Raw genomic sequence first — 16,969 nt, 5'->3', positions numbered from 1 at the left:
CGTTTTGAACAACAGAAAAGCCACAGGGTTTGTTGGGCACTGCAGTGTGCGCAACTAGTTGATTTTTACCTGCAAGGCGCAGCAAATGGGAATTTTTAATTAGGCTCTACCGTCAAAGTAAGGACGAATAGGAGGCACTTCCTCCGAGAACTCATTCACCTTTCAAGTCCTACCCTCTATCAAGTTTCATTTTGGAGTTCTTAGGCACCTTTCAGGTCGTCATCAGCATCTCACCTGTCCCGGTGGACCATGGATTTCACACGGTCGAACATTTCCCAGGAGCTTCAGCTTGATGTCGCGGAAAATACGCGGTCTTCGCGCATCTGGAAGGGTTAGGAAACCTGCCAATGTGAACGGAAAGCAGCGCGGCCACTTTATGTTACAGTGCATGGCCTCTGGACAAAGTGGTAACGATCATGCACAAACCCCTCCGAAAGCGGAGTCTCTACGTGTTCCTGTGTTTTGGCATCATATACCTCAGACTTGGGTGAGTTTTTATTACCTCTCATTACACGCAGAGACTGTTTTCCTCACATGCGCAAGCATGAATGCGAAACTCATTGCGACACTGACACATAAACACATTAGAGGAAAGATTCGGCTGCCCCCTTACCTCAGACATAAGCATGATGTGAAAAATCATTTTTTATCAGGTGTAGTTTTTTCAAAAAAGGTTTGAATTACTACATCCAAACGCCTGCACCTGGGGAATGTGTTGTGCGCAAAAGCTGCAGATCAGAGTGATCAGGTCTCCTGCCAACAGACGGTAGCTGTGATCGATTCATGTTCACTGTCAGAGGGTTAGTTCACCTCATGAGACTCCTTCCCCTTTGTGGCATAAGATCATTTGAGCCGCTGTCTCCGCTCCAGATCCAGCTCACCCCTGCATACCTTCATTAATAGCGGCAGACTGAGTTGTATTTCCACATTCCATTGCCCAGACGGAGTTTTTACCTGTTTTGCAATAGCTCACCTTGATGCATAAACACAGACGGACGTCTATGCTTTGCTTGTTAAACATATTAGGACGTCCAGGAAGACACACACTGACAAAGAACCCTTCAATTTGTCGAGATTGTGTGTGCATGGGGGTGTTAATGTCGTGAAAATCTTTACTTGTGAAATTTTAACTGCGTTAAAAAGTAGATTTCTAATTTTGGTGATGCACCTTCTGAAACTTAAACTATATCTTATATATACTCGAACATAAAATAAGCTTTAATACAGGTAAGTAAGCAGCAGTGGATACCTGGGAAATTATAATACAGTGGAGGATAACCTCAGCAGTCAATATAAAAAAATACGTAATTTTAACTCGATAATTCATACGGAGCTGTCTGTTTTACGCACCACTGCATTTTGTTTCTGAATTAATTGTAACCAAATACTCATGAATTGGACTGATTAGAAGATATTTACTGAAATTAAAGCTGCCACCAGTCATGCATTTTTCATTTTAAATCAGACTGGTCAAGCTTAAACATCTTCAAGGCCTGATTTCATGGTGTTTTCTGAGATTCCTGCTGCCACAGTGAATCCAACAACACACGTGTCAGCCCTCCCTGAGAACTGACTTCAGGTTCCACATATGCTCATATCACATTACAGTAGCTCCATTATGGGCTAAAAGTCACCTATCTTCGTGTTTACTAATCCTAGCAGTTAGCTCATTCCTTCCATCCTTTCTACTCGGCCTAAATCTTTCATGGTACCCTCTTCATTTACAATGACTGGAGCCTGCAGGTGTTGAGTGAGTCACGATGCTGTGACGATAAAAAAAAAAAAAAGGAGACAGAGAGAGAGGGAGAGAGGGAGAGAACCCTGCACTCACTAAACTCTGCACCAAAATCTCCATGTATTTAATTTCTCTGCTCAGATCCAATCTCGGGTAGCAGGAGTGCTATTTTTATACTGTACATTTGCTTTTACATTGATTTTTTTTAATCAGTCCTACAATCTGAGGAAGTTCTTATTTAATTTTACACCAGGGTCTGAAAATGAATCTTTTAATGTTATAGGATGGCAGTCATCAAATCTGATCAGGGCTCAGCAGACATAGCAGGAATATTATAGACGCCTATAGGAATATTATAGTCTTACCACAGGATCTAATAAGGTCACTCAAACACATATCAAGTCAAGAAATCTTTATTGTCCCCGTGGGGCAATTTTACACATATTTGAGTGTCACTCAAACACATACCATGCTTCATGTTTCTGAGGAAATATGATAGGAATATGTACTAGAGGACATAATACTGTAAATGCCCCAAGAATGTCGTTTTATAAAAGAATGTAACAGCAGATAAGTGTAATAACGCTTTATGCTCACTGTCACACACAAGGATCATATCTGTCACATCAGAAAGACTTCGTTGCCTTAACATGACACCAACTTGTTGATTCAAAATGACGCATCCTGACAAAGAAATGCGCAGATCTTTTTTTTTTTTTTTTGCACATGGAGCTGTGATGATGGTGTGAGGCTCAAGCAGCTCTAGCTCCAGCGTCTATGTTTGTTTATTTTTGGCTGGATGGTGGGTTGGGGTGGTGTTGGAGGGTGTGTGTATGTGTGTGTGTGTGTGTGTGTGTGTGTGTGTGTGTGTGGGGGGGGGGGTGATGATGATGAATGAAACCTCCTGCACGTCCAACGGGGATCGGATCAGTGTCACCCTATTGTCTCGTTGTGGCAAAGTGGGCGGATAGCAGTGTCTCTCCCTGCCCAATGGCAGGCACGACTCTCATGAGAGTGGAGAGAGGCACTTTTCTGCCATGCAAAATCCCTAAAACCATCATCATTCCGGCTCGGGAACCCACAGTACTGTGTAACAGCCTCCGCTTGCTGAGAGATGACGGAGCCAATCTCAGCGCACACACGGCCCTGGGAGCTAGGAGCTGCGTAGAGCCACCGCACCGAAGACACGGAGACGCACAGCAAGTTCTTTTTTGATCCTGTGCGAAACGGACTTAAAGCCGGGAATTAAGGGAGTTTTTTCATCCTGTCCGCGTCGTCTCACTCAATCCGAGCGTGGCCATTTGCTCAATGTCATCATGATCATCCTCTCGTCGCGCAGTGTACTGCTGTCAGTCTACTATCCGCAGATCTTCCTGATCCTGACGAGTGGCAGCTACCTGTAAGTTTGAGCCAATTAACGGCTCCATAATTAACTTCGGAGACTGCGCGCTCTCATCCTCAGCAACACAAAGACGCACGGGTTTGGTTGTACTCCTGTACGAGCTTCTTGCTGGACAACGAGCTGCATTTCCTCTGTCTTAATAATTAATCGCCGTTTCAGAGATGATTTTGTTCAGTTTTCCGCATCCACAGCTTGAAGATTCCGCTGAAGTTGTTCATATTGTGTCAGCAGACTGTAACGGCGCAGGGAGCAGGCGTAACTAAAGTGCAACTTAGGCTGAAAATTTAGTTTAACTCTAGGAATTTATCACACACCTTTTAATGCTACTCAAACGTAAAATCCAACAGCGACCACTCATCAGTGGAAACATCACTCGAGAAAACGATCCACGTGGGAATGTACTAATTAGGTGAAAAGCTCTACGCTCTAATGGCACATCCACGCGGACAAGCATGTGTTGTGAGTAAGCACCGGTGGTTTGTCTTTAGCTGCTGAACTGCAAACATTTTGCAAGATCAGAAAAATAAGACTTTTTGGGAGTTGCTACATGGATACATTTTGGCCACAGAGTGGCAGAGATGTTCAAGACAATTGCATGCGCAGAGATGTATTTCACTGTGAGGAAAAGTGAATACATTCTGTGCACTTTTACGCATGCGAGCACCGTTAACCTGTCAGAGCGTGCGAAAGATTACCGTCGTGCATTACCTCATCTCGCGTTAATTCGGACTATTTCGATGTTATCGTTTCAACCCACATCTTAAAATATCCTCCTGCACCATGCACGTGATTGACACTATAATGCGCTGCGGCTTTGAATTAAACTAGAAATCTCTTGAAGGAGAACACTGGCTTTTCATAAAAGTTTCCAAAATAATTACTCACCCATGCTCCAACGCTCCTTCCTTTTCTGCCCGGAGACCCCAAACCTGATTCTGAAATAGATGTGGTTTTTGGTTTTCAGTTAAAAGTGGGCTACACTACTAAGTATAGTGATGGCTTTCACATCAAAGCTACATACCATTGTTTGTTTTGATTATTTAAGAATATTTTCTGTTGAGTACTGACCACAGAATATGTTATGGGAAGTACATTTCAATATGGATTCAAAATAATACAATTCAGTTTCCTCAAAAAAGACAAAAATTATATTTTTGCATGTTAAAGAGCAAAATCAGTAGATGTGTGGGTGGTAAAGATATCTGTCTATATAGAGCTCAGAGGCTACTGTGCAGGAATCTCACACTTAATTTTACAAAGGATTTAAACAGGACTATTTTCAGTTTTGCTTATGTCACATTGACTTAAGCATTATGTGTGTGCAGATACAGCGTAATAGTTTGTAGTGTAAGATTTCTGTTTTGAGTTAAGATGCTTTGGTGCAGCGCTGATCTTAAACTCATTTATAAATGAGCAGCAAAAGAGGAAAATCACATTCAGCACTAAAATAACAGTTAATTTCCTGCTCTTGGAAAAAGAAGAGCATTTATTCACTAGTTAAGCTGTGTCTCAGGCATTTTTGTGAGTGCATTCCTCGGTAGAAGATGCATGCCTGGGAGCTTAATAGTGTGTCAGTAAGGTTCAAAGTGTTCCATGTGATGGAGTAGGTGGCTGCAAGCACACTGCATGCCGTGACGTAGACTATAGATTTCATCCCAGTCCACACTGCACTGGCATGAAATCTGTAAGCTCCTCACTGCTGATACTGGCTGCAACCGAAGCTCTTCCAAAGAAATTAAGAGTCCGCATTTTCTGATTAATATAACTTGTGACTTTAACAAAGAAGCTGGAATTGTTAATGGCAAAATGTGTATCACTTCATTACGTGAAATCCTGGTGCATAGTTAGTTTAATTTATGAGTTTACAGCTAAATGCATAACTTAACACTAATAGTGTCTAAATCTTTCAGTTTTACTTAGAGTTTTTGCTATGTGCTGTGTGTTATGTGTGCAAGGCTCAAACTTTGAAAAAATTCCTGCAAAAACACCTGTTGCTTTGCGTTTAACATAAAACTCCACTCATCTTTTTACAACTTCACCACAGAGCCATAATCAAATGTCTCCAAAAAGCAGCTAAACACTGCACAGTTTCGTTTATTAATGCAGGACATTTTAATTGTACCACGCATTTTGCATAAACGTGACAGCCATTAACTCCAACTGCAGCAGCTAAACAGACCGACTCTGTCACAGTGTGTCTATCTGATGGGAGATCTGTGCGACTGTGGGCGAGCTTGTCCCCAAGCTGCTGGCATACACACAGAGTATACGCTAAGCAAACAGAATCGCATTTGTGCACTTTGATGATGCAGGGATTTAAAAGCTTAGCTCTGGAATTCCCTGTTTGGTGTCGTCTGATGGCTTGGGTAGCCCGTGGTAGACTGTGATCCTGTGAATTAGCAGGTGAAGGACATGAGAAAACAGCCAACAGAGGAGGTTATTAAGAGTTCTGTTTGTCAGACGTGAAAATATCAGTGCTGTCGCGTCGGATTTCAATCGAGGAACGGGACTATCAGAGAAATAAATGACTCAAATGCAATTTTATTGCCTCTGGATTAATGCAAACAAACCAATCCTATTCATCCTTAACATTCATTATGCAAGAAAGTGGATTTCTCCAGTTGCACATTACTTGTCTTAATGAGCCTGCCCTTTTAGTTTGTACAGACTGGATGTCATCGTTGCCATGAACAACCACATATACAGCAGAGGGTCACAGAGGGTCAGAGGAGTTCAAGCCTCTTTAACGGCACAGAGAGCAAAGAAGGATTGAATGCAGCAGCAGGCTGCAGAGTGTTTACTGTGGACACGGAATGCACCTGATGAATGTGTTGTTGTCTTAATGCTGTTTTCATTTTTAGCTGCTTTATTTGAAGCCACAGCCTTAAGTTGGCAGTTATTGTAGTGATGCACATGTTTTGCAGACCGAAATGAATTATGTGCTTTATCCAATCAACATCTGGCCGTAGGTTTTTATTTGGAAATACACATCTTAACGTGTTTACTGTAATTGGAAAAATCCTTTGTTGTAACTCTGAGAGCAGGGTTTGCAAAATCAAAAGTTTACACAATGGCACTTCCCTTTTATATGCTTTGTTGCGCTCCCCTGACTGCAAGACCAAGAGAATGTGTGCAGATCTCAGTCTGGTAACAGATACTCATCTTGTGGCCTTTAGCATTTATTTAAACTTGTGTGTTTGCAGTTGAGATTTATGTTGTTCTGTGTTTGTGAAGGAACTTTAGCAAGAAAGAGAACAGGGTTGACAGAGAGCGGTATCTAATAAACGATCACATCTTAGTTTCTAGGGGTCTCCGACTGTGAGCTAGGATCTGCATCCACAGGACGGTTTCTTCAGTCTCTCAACTTCTCTTCCTCAGTCTCTCTCCCCCTCACCCGTTCTTCCATTTCTCCCCATACACACTGCCATTGCTTTTCGCTGACACACAACTTGCCTGCGTTAGTTTGTCCCGTTTGTGGTCAAGCCTTTGGAGGTCGACGTCATACTTCAAAGGCGCTGTTTGCCTCCACGCTCATTTATGGTTCCCTGTCCCTGACATGTTTGAAAAGTATGTATGTACATGGTTTCGAGGGCTATAAACAGAATCTTGGAGAAAGTCGTCGCTTTGTTTACTTGTACTCCGTTCTGGCTTTCTCAGCGGTTGCAAAGCCATCTCAAACATATGCTTTAATATTATCACGTCGAGTGATCAGATGTGTTGGGAGTCTCAGAGGAGAACCCAGGAGGAGGCGTGTCGTTTAATACACAAAATGTTAATACCCTGCAAATTGAGGCGGCCAGTGTTGAAAACCGTACATATTTCAATTCAAACCAGTCTTAGGATGTGGCTAAAGTAAAAGCAGTCCCTTGGAATTTATGGGCAGCACTTTACACCCTGAGTAAGTTCCATGCACATAATTACACAAATCATAGGAAATAATATTTTTTGTGACATTTGGTTACATTTACAGCATAAGACATTGGGCAAGTGTATGTACAGTATTTACATAAGAGTCTGGCGACTGTTCACACCACCATGTTACCTAACAATTAACACAAAAACCCCAATTCAGTCCTCAAAGTCCCGACATCCAAACCAATGTGGAATTGCCTTTTCAGTAGTCAAATAAGCATCTTGTTTTCTCTCTTTGGGCTGTTTTAGCAAGTTTCCTCGTCTTTTTAAATGTTTTATGTTGGATTAAGTTTTCAGCTTTTTGATTTACCTCTAATCCATTAAATAGCAATACTTTCATGCAGTACGGCTTTCACTTCACTACGGAATGTACATCAATCACCAGTTGAATTGAATCCTGTTCTGGAGAGTCTCACATAAGTGAGTCAGTCTGACCATCCTTTGGAAGTTCTAACTGAGTTTGTTTGTGTGTGCCTGTGTGTCTGTGTGTGCAACCTGCATGCATGATGGTGTGTTGCTGTGTGCATATGTGTCTGTGTGTATACTGGCTGCGTGTCCATGGATGCGTGTCTGCGTGTGTGGTGGTGTGTTTCTCTCACCTCGACAGGGCCCTGTCCTCGGTGGTGGCTCTGGGTGCCAACATCATCTGCAACAAGATTCCGGGGCTGGCACCTCGCCAGCGGGCCATCTGCCAGAGCCGCCCAGACGCCATCATTGTTGTGGGCGAAGGTGCTCAGATGGGCATCAATGAGTGTCAATACCAATTCCGATATGGACGCTGGAACTGTTCAGCGCTGGGAGAAAGGACAGTCTTCGGTCAGGAGCTGCGAGTAGGTCAGTCTGGGTTCTTTCACAAAAGGGAAAGGGCGCAGTGTGTGATTGTGTCTGTATTTGTGCTCTAATGTGTGGCTGTCCTCATGAGCAAGTATTCAAGGTTTTGCTGTTGGAGCTGTGAGGATTTTTTTTTTTTTTGCTAGAATGATGTAATTTCTGTCATTTCTTCAGTGAACACATTTTGTCAGACTTTCGAACTGGGTTTGAATTTAGGTTTAGCAACATCATAAGGTTAGTTTTAAGTTAATAGCTTGATATGGCGTCTTCGACCCTGCAGGGTTCTCTGGTTGTTCGATCATAGCAAGTGTGTGTAAAGTAGCAGAGACATGACAAAACTCTTGGACATGGCTAGAATGCCTAATTCCCTACTTCTGTGTGTCAGTTTGGTTGTGTTTGGCTGGTTTCTCGATGTGAGCAAAAAATAAATTGAAACAGTCAAGATAATAAAATCTGATTTTCACTCAAGAGGACACCACAGAACCACTTAGTAATACAAGATCAAGTTTAATTGATGATGTACATTAGTAGCACAAATTCTATGAAAAAATAATGGTAGTCAAAGTATGTTTTTTAGGCCCTCTGGCCCTGCAGCTCTGTGGACATTGCCTGCTTTTGAGACTGATTTGCTCTTAACTTTTATTTTATTTGAGAATGGAAATACCAAAAGTGTTAGTCACTATTAAAGATGCATTCACTGACAAGGATTATACATTTAGTGTTGCAGACATAGGTCTGAGTATGTCTTCAGTTTGCAATTTACTGCTTCATGCAACAAACGGAGACCAGAATGTACCTTTAACTCCAAAGACGCTTCAGTGGTAATGTAGCAGAATGTCCAGGTTGATGAATTTAAGGTTGTACATGTTCTGTAAGAGATAAAACCATTGCTTGTTAGTTTGAAATATCATTTGTGATTGTCGCAGGTTTGGGTTTGTGTTTGTGTGCGGTGCTCATAGCAATGAATAACTAAAAACACATTGCAAAAAGGATAATAATTTAGAGGTTGTGTTTATGTGTGATGCTAAGCAGAGAGTAAAAACTGTCTGCAGCCTGTGATCGCTGATATTCATTTGGTAATGATAATGTAGCTGACAATGATAATACCAGTGATTTTCTTTTTGAAAAGGAAACAGAAGTTACATAATGCGCATTTCCAGCCATCTTATTGTCTCAGTTTTATGAAATGGTATGAGAAGAGTATCAAAAATGTGGTACCAGCCCCCGACCCTCTGAACCCCATGAAATATGGCTCTTCACAAGCCAAACCCAAGCTGCACACATCACACAGTTCAAACTCAAACCAGTAACACACAGTCTCTTTGACTCTCTATTGTATAACCATTCACGTTGGCATTGCTCAAGAGGATTTCACATACTGCTGATTCCACCCCATCTTAGTTGACAATGCTGTATTTCTCCATTGCACTCTGGTTTCTGTTGATGTAGGTTCTGCAGTGGGCCGGCTGGTTAGCAGCACGAAGACCATTGCTGGCTAAGTCAGAGTTATGGAAAAGCTAGAGAAAAGCACTGAAGCCCTAATGGGGAAAATGTATGGTTGAAAAATGATATCGCAAATGAGGAGACAACTAATGGTGTTATTGCAGAGAAGTCATGTCGAACCAAAATAGATGGACACATCTGTTGTTAATCAGGCTAAATTGGTTGTGTCCATGCCTGGCTGCTTCAGGAGCGTGTGCACATACATGCAGGAAAAGGGCCTGAAGCAGGCAAACATTTACATTTACGATGCTTTTGTTTGAGAGACTTGGCATTCTGCAAACCTTTTTGCATTGCCTTTGTTTTACAGAGACTTTTATATATTTCCTTTCATTTAGAAGATGCTTTGTTGCCATTACGTTGCGGCTGGGCTGTGCATTTAATCCTGTGGCTCTGTTAACAATCACTCCTCTTAAGGAGTAGCTGAATTAGCTCCAGCTCCCTCTACAAAAGCATTTTTTTCTTTGTTGTGAATGTGGCGCTTTCTTTTGTAATGGAGCTCATGCTGTTTTCCTCAACACTTAACATCCTCTTTTCACTTCCTTTTGCTGTGTTCTTTTATGCCCTTTTGAAGCGCTCAGAGATTGAGAAGTGATATTCGGCTGCGGTTCATCAGAAGCATCTGTGCGTACCGTCTGCCGTTTGCGTAATGGATGTGAATGTTTTTTTGTATTACTCCATTTACTTCAACTATAGTATTAAAAAAACTACATTTAATAAATCTAATTCAAGCAATTTTAGCTCTCCAATTGGGTTCCATCAGTCACTTATCTTTGTGTATTTGATCGACATGCAGAGTCACATTTACTGCATGCGGTCTGTCTGATTGAGGCCATTGAACCCTATGAGGTCTCTTCCACTTTGTGTAAGCTATACGACATCTACATCCCATTCAGTAATGGCGTCATCTGAATTTCATGCTTGCTTTTGCTTTTCTTGTTTGGTTTCCATAGTAGATCTGCACAAATAAATTCTTAATGTGCCCACACTGAGCACATCACTGTTGGTGTCCAGCTACGGTCAGAGAACGATGGCTGCTGGGCCTGCCAGGATTGTTCAATAATGATGAGACTCGGTGGCTTCTCAATAAAGTATCCCAGCAATGACGTCTGTCTTTAGACCCACATTGAAGTTGATGTCAGTTAGGGTTCCCAAGGCAGATTTAGAAAATACATTTTTCGATTTTGGTCTTTCACGAGTGAAGAAAAATATCAAGGAACCAAGGATGTATTTTTCAGTTTATTTTGTTCTCGAGGATAATCGCCATAAATTGGCCTTTTTGTTATCATATTTGAACCACACACAAAACTAATGTGAAGTAGATTGAATGCTGAATTGCACAGATTTACATGAAATTATTGTTTGATCAATCAAAAGAATGTACCCAAATACTTCAGTCGTAGACTGCAAAATGTCACGTTTTATGGCCTCATCTGTGTGTCAAATGCTGTAGCACCACATCCTCTCACTCTCTGGATGTCTGAACATAGTAAGAAATTTAGTTTTTCTTCTGAAAAAAATTCTACTCAGAGAGCTGTCCCCTTTGAGAATAATAGCTGCGGTAGGTTCTCCCGTTTAAGTGAATAGATTTATTCCTCCACTCATCTGGGGGAAAAAAGGAGAGAATGTTGAAGTGTTTGTGCCTCTTGACAGTGTTGACATATTTAAAGAAACCCATGGCTCTGGTAAAGTGTCTGAACAGCCACTTGTGCGCTGGATTTGTGATCAGGATGTGGATTTGTGGTTTTAGAATTTCACACTGGTCCTGAAGAGGTGAGAAATACAAGTTTAAGAGTCATTTCCTTCCATTAGTAAATGCATTGATAAGTGACAGATTAAAACAGCCAGCCACAAATATGACTATGCAATAAAAGTAGTAAAATGGGACAAAAGGCGAGCCAAAAAAACACTTTTGCACACATGAACTGTGAATTCATCCATTTGGCGGTGCATTAATTCCACATACAATAAAGCTGTGTTGAACTGAACCGCATTGCCTCATTCTGAACACATGCAGTACAGCAAAGTTCTTTTGAGACTCCGTTCAGCTTGCACAGGTCAGTTGAATGTTACTTGATGATGAGTGACTTTTCAGATTTGTTGTTCCATATTGCACTTTACTGATTATTGCTAATTGATCGCAACTGCTGCATGCTTTAGGACTTGACGGAATCTTTAGTGGGACGCCACAGAGACTCATATCTAAAAGTGAAACTCTTGTGATTGCACAAAGGTCACAATTTCTCATTTTTTAATCACTGTTTAAAATAAGCAATCAGATGATTAAACAAATTATATGCAGTCATATTCATGCTATACATTGCTCTGCTAGATCAAGAAAAGGCAAAAATACCTGAAATCTGCAGGTGTACACGCAAGGTGGTCAGATGTCTATCCAGGTCTATACCGACACGTGAAAGGGTCGTATATGTTGCATGTTGATCTTATTAAGCTGCTGCCCTGTTGAGATTAACCTTTTTCCAGCTGTGCCAGCCACCACCCCTATATTTACTTACCAGAAATGATTAGTGGGGTGTGCAGGCCTTTCTACCTGCCTTGTGTTGGAGCACAGAGTCACAGACTGCCTAGTTGTGTAGATTTGTGCTGCTCTGTTCTGATGTTTTGGTGTCATTGTCACAGTGGAGGTTGTAGTGACAGATTATCTGCCTTTTAGAGTTTCAGTGGTTTCATAGTTCAAACCCAGATTGCAGTCAGCGGACCTCTCAAATCATGCTGAATTTCACGTTCGATTTATACGCACACAAGAAACCAGACTATTGCAAGAAATCAAGCTGAAACTGAACTGTGGAGTTTTGGATGAGGACCTACTGTTTTGTTCTTCCATTTATGGGGTTAAATACTATCATGCATTAATATCTAAATCCCTGAAACTAAGCTCATCGACAGGGCATACCGCAGGACAAAGGTGTTCGATTAGCTATCGCGTCCTGAGGCAGTGAGCTGTGATATTGGATGTGTTCAGACTGTGCTGCTTCAGTTCAGCAGTGTCCCACTAGGTCACCGTGGGAGACCACAGACACCACAGCTACTGCAGAGCTCCTTTGCCATTTAGACACTGTGGAAAAGTGGGCGACTGCCTTTTCTCTTAAACACCTTAATTTCAAGCTGCCATCAGCGCCCTCACGACATTCTCGGTCGTGATAGTTTCCAGTGTTTGTTGCTCATGATTGAAGATGTAGCCATGCTTTCTAACCATGTCTGTATATATTATGGAATTCTTTAGCATGGCATATGAAATCATGGAATACACCCCTTCAACGAAATGTTCCAATCCCTTCTTTGAATCTGCAAATTCCCACATCATCATAATCAAGTACAGGGGAAAAGCTGTTCACGTTCCGCTCCCATTTAAGTTTTTCATTCAAATCCCCCAAATTATGAACACTAAACCTTTCCCCCTGCTCTGTGATCCAGTCTTAGTTTTGGACTGGAGGGAGGAGATGTCGGCATTTTTTCAAGAACTAAAGATCAGCCGACCGCAAGTCTAATGCATTCTCTCTGTGCTGCCTGCTCTTGGAGGCAGTCTTTCAGTTCTGGAGCTGCTCCATGGTATTACATTTGCTTTCCAAGACAGCGCACATTAATAGTTGGGTTATTGAGCATTACAGAGCCTGAGATATCTTCATTTAGCAGAGGTGATTTCACTTCCAAAGACTGGTTATTTCATATTTACTTTGTACCCTGAACAGAAAAGTATATTTAGTTCAGAAGACGGCTGTTTGACACTTTGCTGAACACAAGACTTGAGGTCCCAAAAACTGACGTGATAATTAAAGCATCCCCACTTTTGCTGCAGCTCTGTCTCGCAGCAGTTCCCCTGTTCTGCAAAGAGTGTTGGCTCCCTCATTATGCTCTCACTGACAAATTGGAGAACAACACCATAAACTCGCAAGTGAGATTTGAAACTGGCAATTTCAGCGCGTCTCTGTTTCCTCTGCAAAAGCAGATCTAAGCATTCTTCCTCTTTGCCCTGCTATGGCGCTGGCATGAGTTGGTACCTTCAGCCTGTAAAAATGTGGAAGGAATTATCCTGTGCTAACAGAAATGGCTGTTATTGAGTGACTTGTTGCAGTCTATTAAGAAGTAATAATAAAATTAGAGACAGATCCATCAGCGAGGCAGGAGGAAAGGAGCGGGTTTCAGGACAAGACTGGCAACCATGGTCTACCCTTCACTCGCAGTCCTTGGCCTGGTTTCTGGATGAATCATTCTCTTGAATAGTCCTGTCAAGACGGATCCCATGGCTGTGATTTGTTGATACCATTTTTATTGTGCATATTTAAGTGTGTTCACCCACGCGTGAAGTTTGTCGACAGCCTCATGTGGATTCTGTTAGATGTCTTACATAATGGCTTGATGCGTTTTTAGATCCTGCAAATGATCTTTGCCCCTTACCTCAACTTTAACACACATATAATTTATTTCATCTAAACGTCAACTGTGCCACTATTACAGTACGTTTGCACTTTTTTTCCTTCTTTAATGACATGTTTTGACTCGGGAAAGCCTTATCCTGTGTGCAATCACACATTCCTTCGGCTATCCACCTGTAATAGAGATGCCCTTCACTTAAAAGAGCTGCCTATGAACACCTTACAGCTCTGTTAAAATTGCAATGCACTTGAAGTCAGCGATTAGAGCTTGAAAATGGACACCTTTCAACAGCTACACTCAGCATCAAAGGCCAACACTGGCCCCCTTGTCATAAAATGGCCTGCTCTGGTTACTCTCTGTTTGACTTTCCAGCCAGTTTGTCAGCGTCCTGATTCATGCTTTTCATCTGAAAGAGGTTTCTTGTTGTGCCGGCAGTGAAATATTACAAAAGTTCAATCACGCTGCCTCTGGCTCATTGCTCAAGAATAGATGCAGCACTTGAGCAGGTGAGCCTCTCGCCGCAGAGGGAATACTGTGGAGTGTTTTCTTCGTAGCAGTGACAAAATTTTGATTCATCTGCCGTTTCTTAAAAGGATAATTTCAACATATTTCGGTAGAATTGTGGGCAATTCTTCATAGACATTGTTTATGGCTGTTGCTATGAAACAAGAAATCTTTTATGCAAGGAAAAGTGTTTATCCCATGTGACCTACATTATACCTCTCTCCCTTTCTTCCAGCGTACTCATTTCTTTTGCTGTCTCTCTCTCACTCTCATTTCCATCAGACAGGCGCAGAATAGTTGCCCCAGGCTGTGGGTCAAGAAAAAACAAATGGGCAGGTAAAATATGGAGGCTCAGGCTGACGGGAGGCCAGAGAATAGAGGGTGTGTTCATGCCTGTGCCTTCCCATCCTCCGTCATAGTATCACCTTCCAGCTTCTCACTGCCCCTCTCCTTCCTAGAAGAGTGTGGTGAAGACTGTGGTCGATCCACCTGCCAGGACTACAGGGCTGCAGGGGCCAAAACCAGCATCTAGTTAGATAAAGGATATTTAAGTCAGCAGGTTCACTGAAAACCACTTGTGTGGGAAGAACTCCTGGACAGGCACAGACTGGATTGGGAGCTGGAGACGCAAGGCTCCTTCCAGCAGCACTCCCTCTCAGAGGAGGGGAAAGGTCACTGCAGACAGATAGAGCCAGACGTAATTCAGTGCTGAGGTTGGTTTTAGTATTCCCCGTTTAAACAGCGGAGGAGGGTGAGAAAGTGAAAAGAGGATGTGGTTGATAGAAGCTTGGGGATTTTGGCTCAGTATCGTACATGGCATACAACTTCAAACCTGAATTCATGGGCCGAGGATTGCAGTGTGTTAGGAAAAAAGAGATGCACTGGATTTCATTTTTTGGAGCCCTCGAGCTGAACAGTCAGCACAGAACATCTGCGTATGGTGTATTTTTTGATGTTGTTGTTATGGTTAATATCACTGCACATTTTAAAAGTGAAAAAAATAACAGCGGTGACTTTGGTGTTATTTGAGAATCATTGTGGTGTCAATAAAATTTGCCCGAACAGTACTCTTATTGAGGAGAGCTCTTTGGCGTTTCGCAAGAAATTAATGGGTTGAATGCAAAAGTTACAGCTGCAGTCATAATTAATTATCATTAAGCCCGCATTTTATTTATTGTTGAAGACTTGAAGCTGCCATTATTTTGCTTTTTCCCCCACATATCTAGCATTTCTCCTCTTATGCGCTGCACTACGAGCTCCTGGTTTGGAGGACAACAGAATACTTGCAGATTATAAATGCATTGGCGGCGCTCCTTCCCCTTCTCGGAATCAGTTGATGGTCATTTGTGGTGAAATCATATCCCCACAGAATGCAAGTACAACATCACAGTCCAACCTAAGGCTAATAATGAACGGACGAGAAAATCTATTCAAATGACCGTGCGGTTCCATTCGTGCTTTGTTTCCTCATTTTGACAAATGCAAGATGAAATATTAATTTCGAGCAGCTGAACATTTTCAACAAACTCCTTTTAAATTATGTAGCGATGCCGTCTCAGAAATAGACATTCAAGTTAAATACCAGCTACAGGATAAACATTCTTTCCTTGAAAGCCAATAAGTCAGTTGTGCAGTGTAATTTTAGCCATCTACGCTGTCAACCCAGTGATTATTCAAAATTTAACAAAAAATTACATGGCATCGCATGAATCTATAAACACACTTGCTTCTATTTTAAAGCATATTATGATTAGAGAGTGAAGCTTCACAGTTAAGTTCTTACTACAATGTTACCCTGTTTGACATATGAGCCCAGTCAGTTGGCAGTGAGAGTTATATCCATGGCTAGCTTCATAAAGACAGTCATAAACTCATTCTTCAAAACTGGGGCTTTTTCAAGAGCACACAAGTGGATACTTTGACACTAGTGAACTCTCCCCAAATCCCATCAATCATCTCAGTGCCGCCAAGATTTTCCCCTTTGTGGGATTAGTTTCTTGTTGGTTGTACACCCGTCAGGCAAATTGTGGTTATCAACTCAGATATGTAATCATTCACCCCATTTTGAAATGCCGTACGGATGAAACAAGAAAAAAAAATGTTATTACAGATGGGTGGTATGTCAATCTCCTATCGCAAGTAAGATAAAATATCCCTGATGCATGGCAGCACTGCGCTGCCAGCGAAACTGCAGATTCACTCCCAGGCAGCCAAGTACTTGACACCATGTGGATAACAGCGTGGAAATGACGCGTGCATTGTGCTATGGTGGAACGGTGGTGGATAAAAGGCCTATTTTTCAGCCCATCATCATGTGGGTAGCAGTAATCCTCTCTGCCCTCCTCCATGTGAGTCCAGAGAAAACAGAGCGGCCATATATATGTGTGCATGTAGGATCTTTTCCCCTAACTTTATCAGATAGGGGAGTCTGATGCTTTGTTGTTCTTCGGTGTGTGGGCTGTGGTCATCGTGGCTCAGTAAAGGTCATCTCTTACTCTTTTTCTCCCAATGTTTCGCCTCACATCCCCTGCCCACGACATGTGTCTGTATCTAGGGTGGGGCCTCCCGTCCTACGCAACCAAACAGCGCTATCATTGCCAGGCCCTCTTTGCTTGTTCATTCATCAGCTCCGTCTCTGTCTCAGACTGTGTGGGTGTGTCGGGAAGCTGGGGTCCCGCTTCTTTCCCTCA

At 42.2% G+C, this 16,969-nt stretch overlaps 1 protein-coding gene across 1 annotated transcript in view; it reads left to right on the top strand.

Moving 5' to 3' along the window:
• Nucleotides 1-2,625: 2,625 nt before the first annotated feature.
• The window catches only part of wnt7bb (wingless-type MMTV integration site family, member 7Bb), a 31,243-nt gene continuing 16,899 nt past the window's right edge, over nucleotides 2,626-16,969 (top strand). Inside the window, exons 1-2 of the mRNA XM_022206527.2 lie at nucleotides 2,626-3,134; nucleotides 7,657-7,883. Of these exons, the coding sequence (XP_022062219.1) occupies nucleotides 3,052-3,134; nucleotides 7,657-7,883 (310 nt within the window). The 5' untranslated portion in view covers nucleotides 2,626-3,051. The remainder of the gene's footprint in view (nucleotides 3,135-7,656; nucleotides 7,884-16,969) is intronic.

This window comes from Acanthochromis polyacanthus, chromosome 8 (genome assembly GCF_021347895.1).
Source record: "Acanthochromis polyacanthus isolate Apoly-LR-REF ecotype Palm Island chromosome 8, KAUST_Apoly_ChrSc, whole genome shotgun sequence".
Lineage (NCBI taxonomy): Eukaryota > Metazoa > Chordata > Actinopteri > Pomacentridae > Acanthochromis > Acanthochromis polyacanthus.
This window is presented reverse-complemented; position numbering and strand designations above follow the sequence as displayed.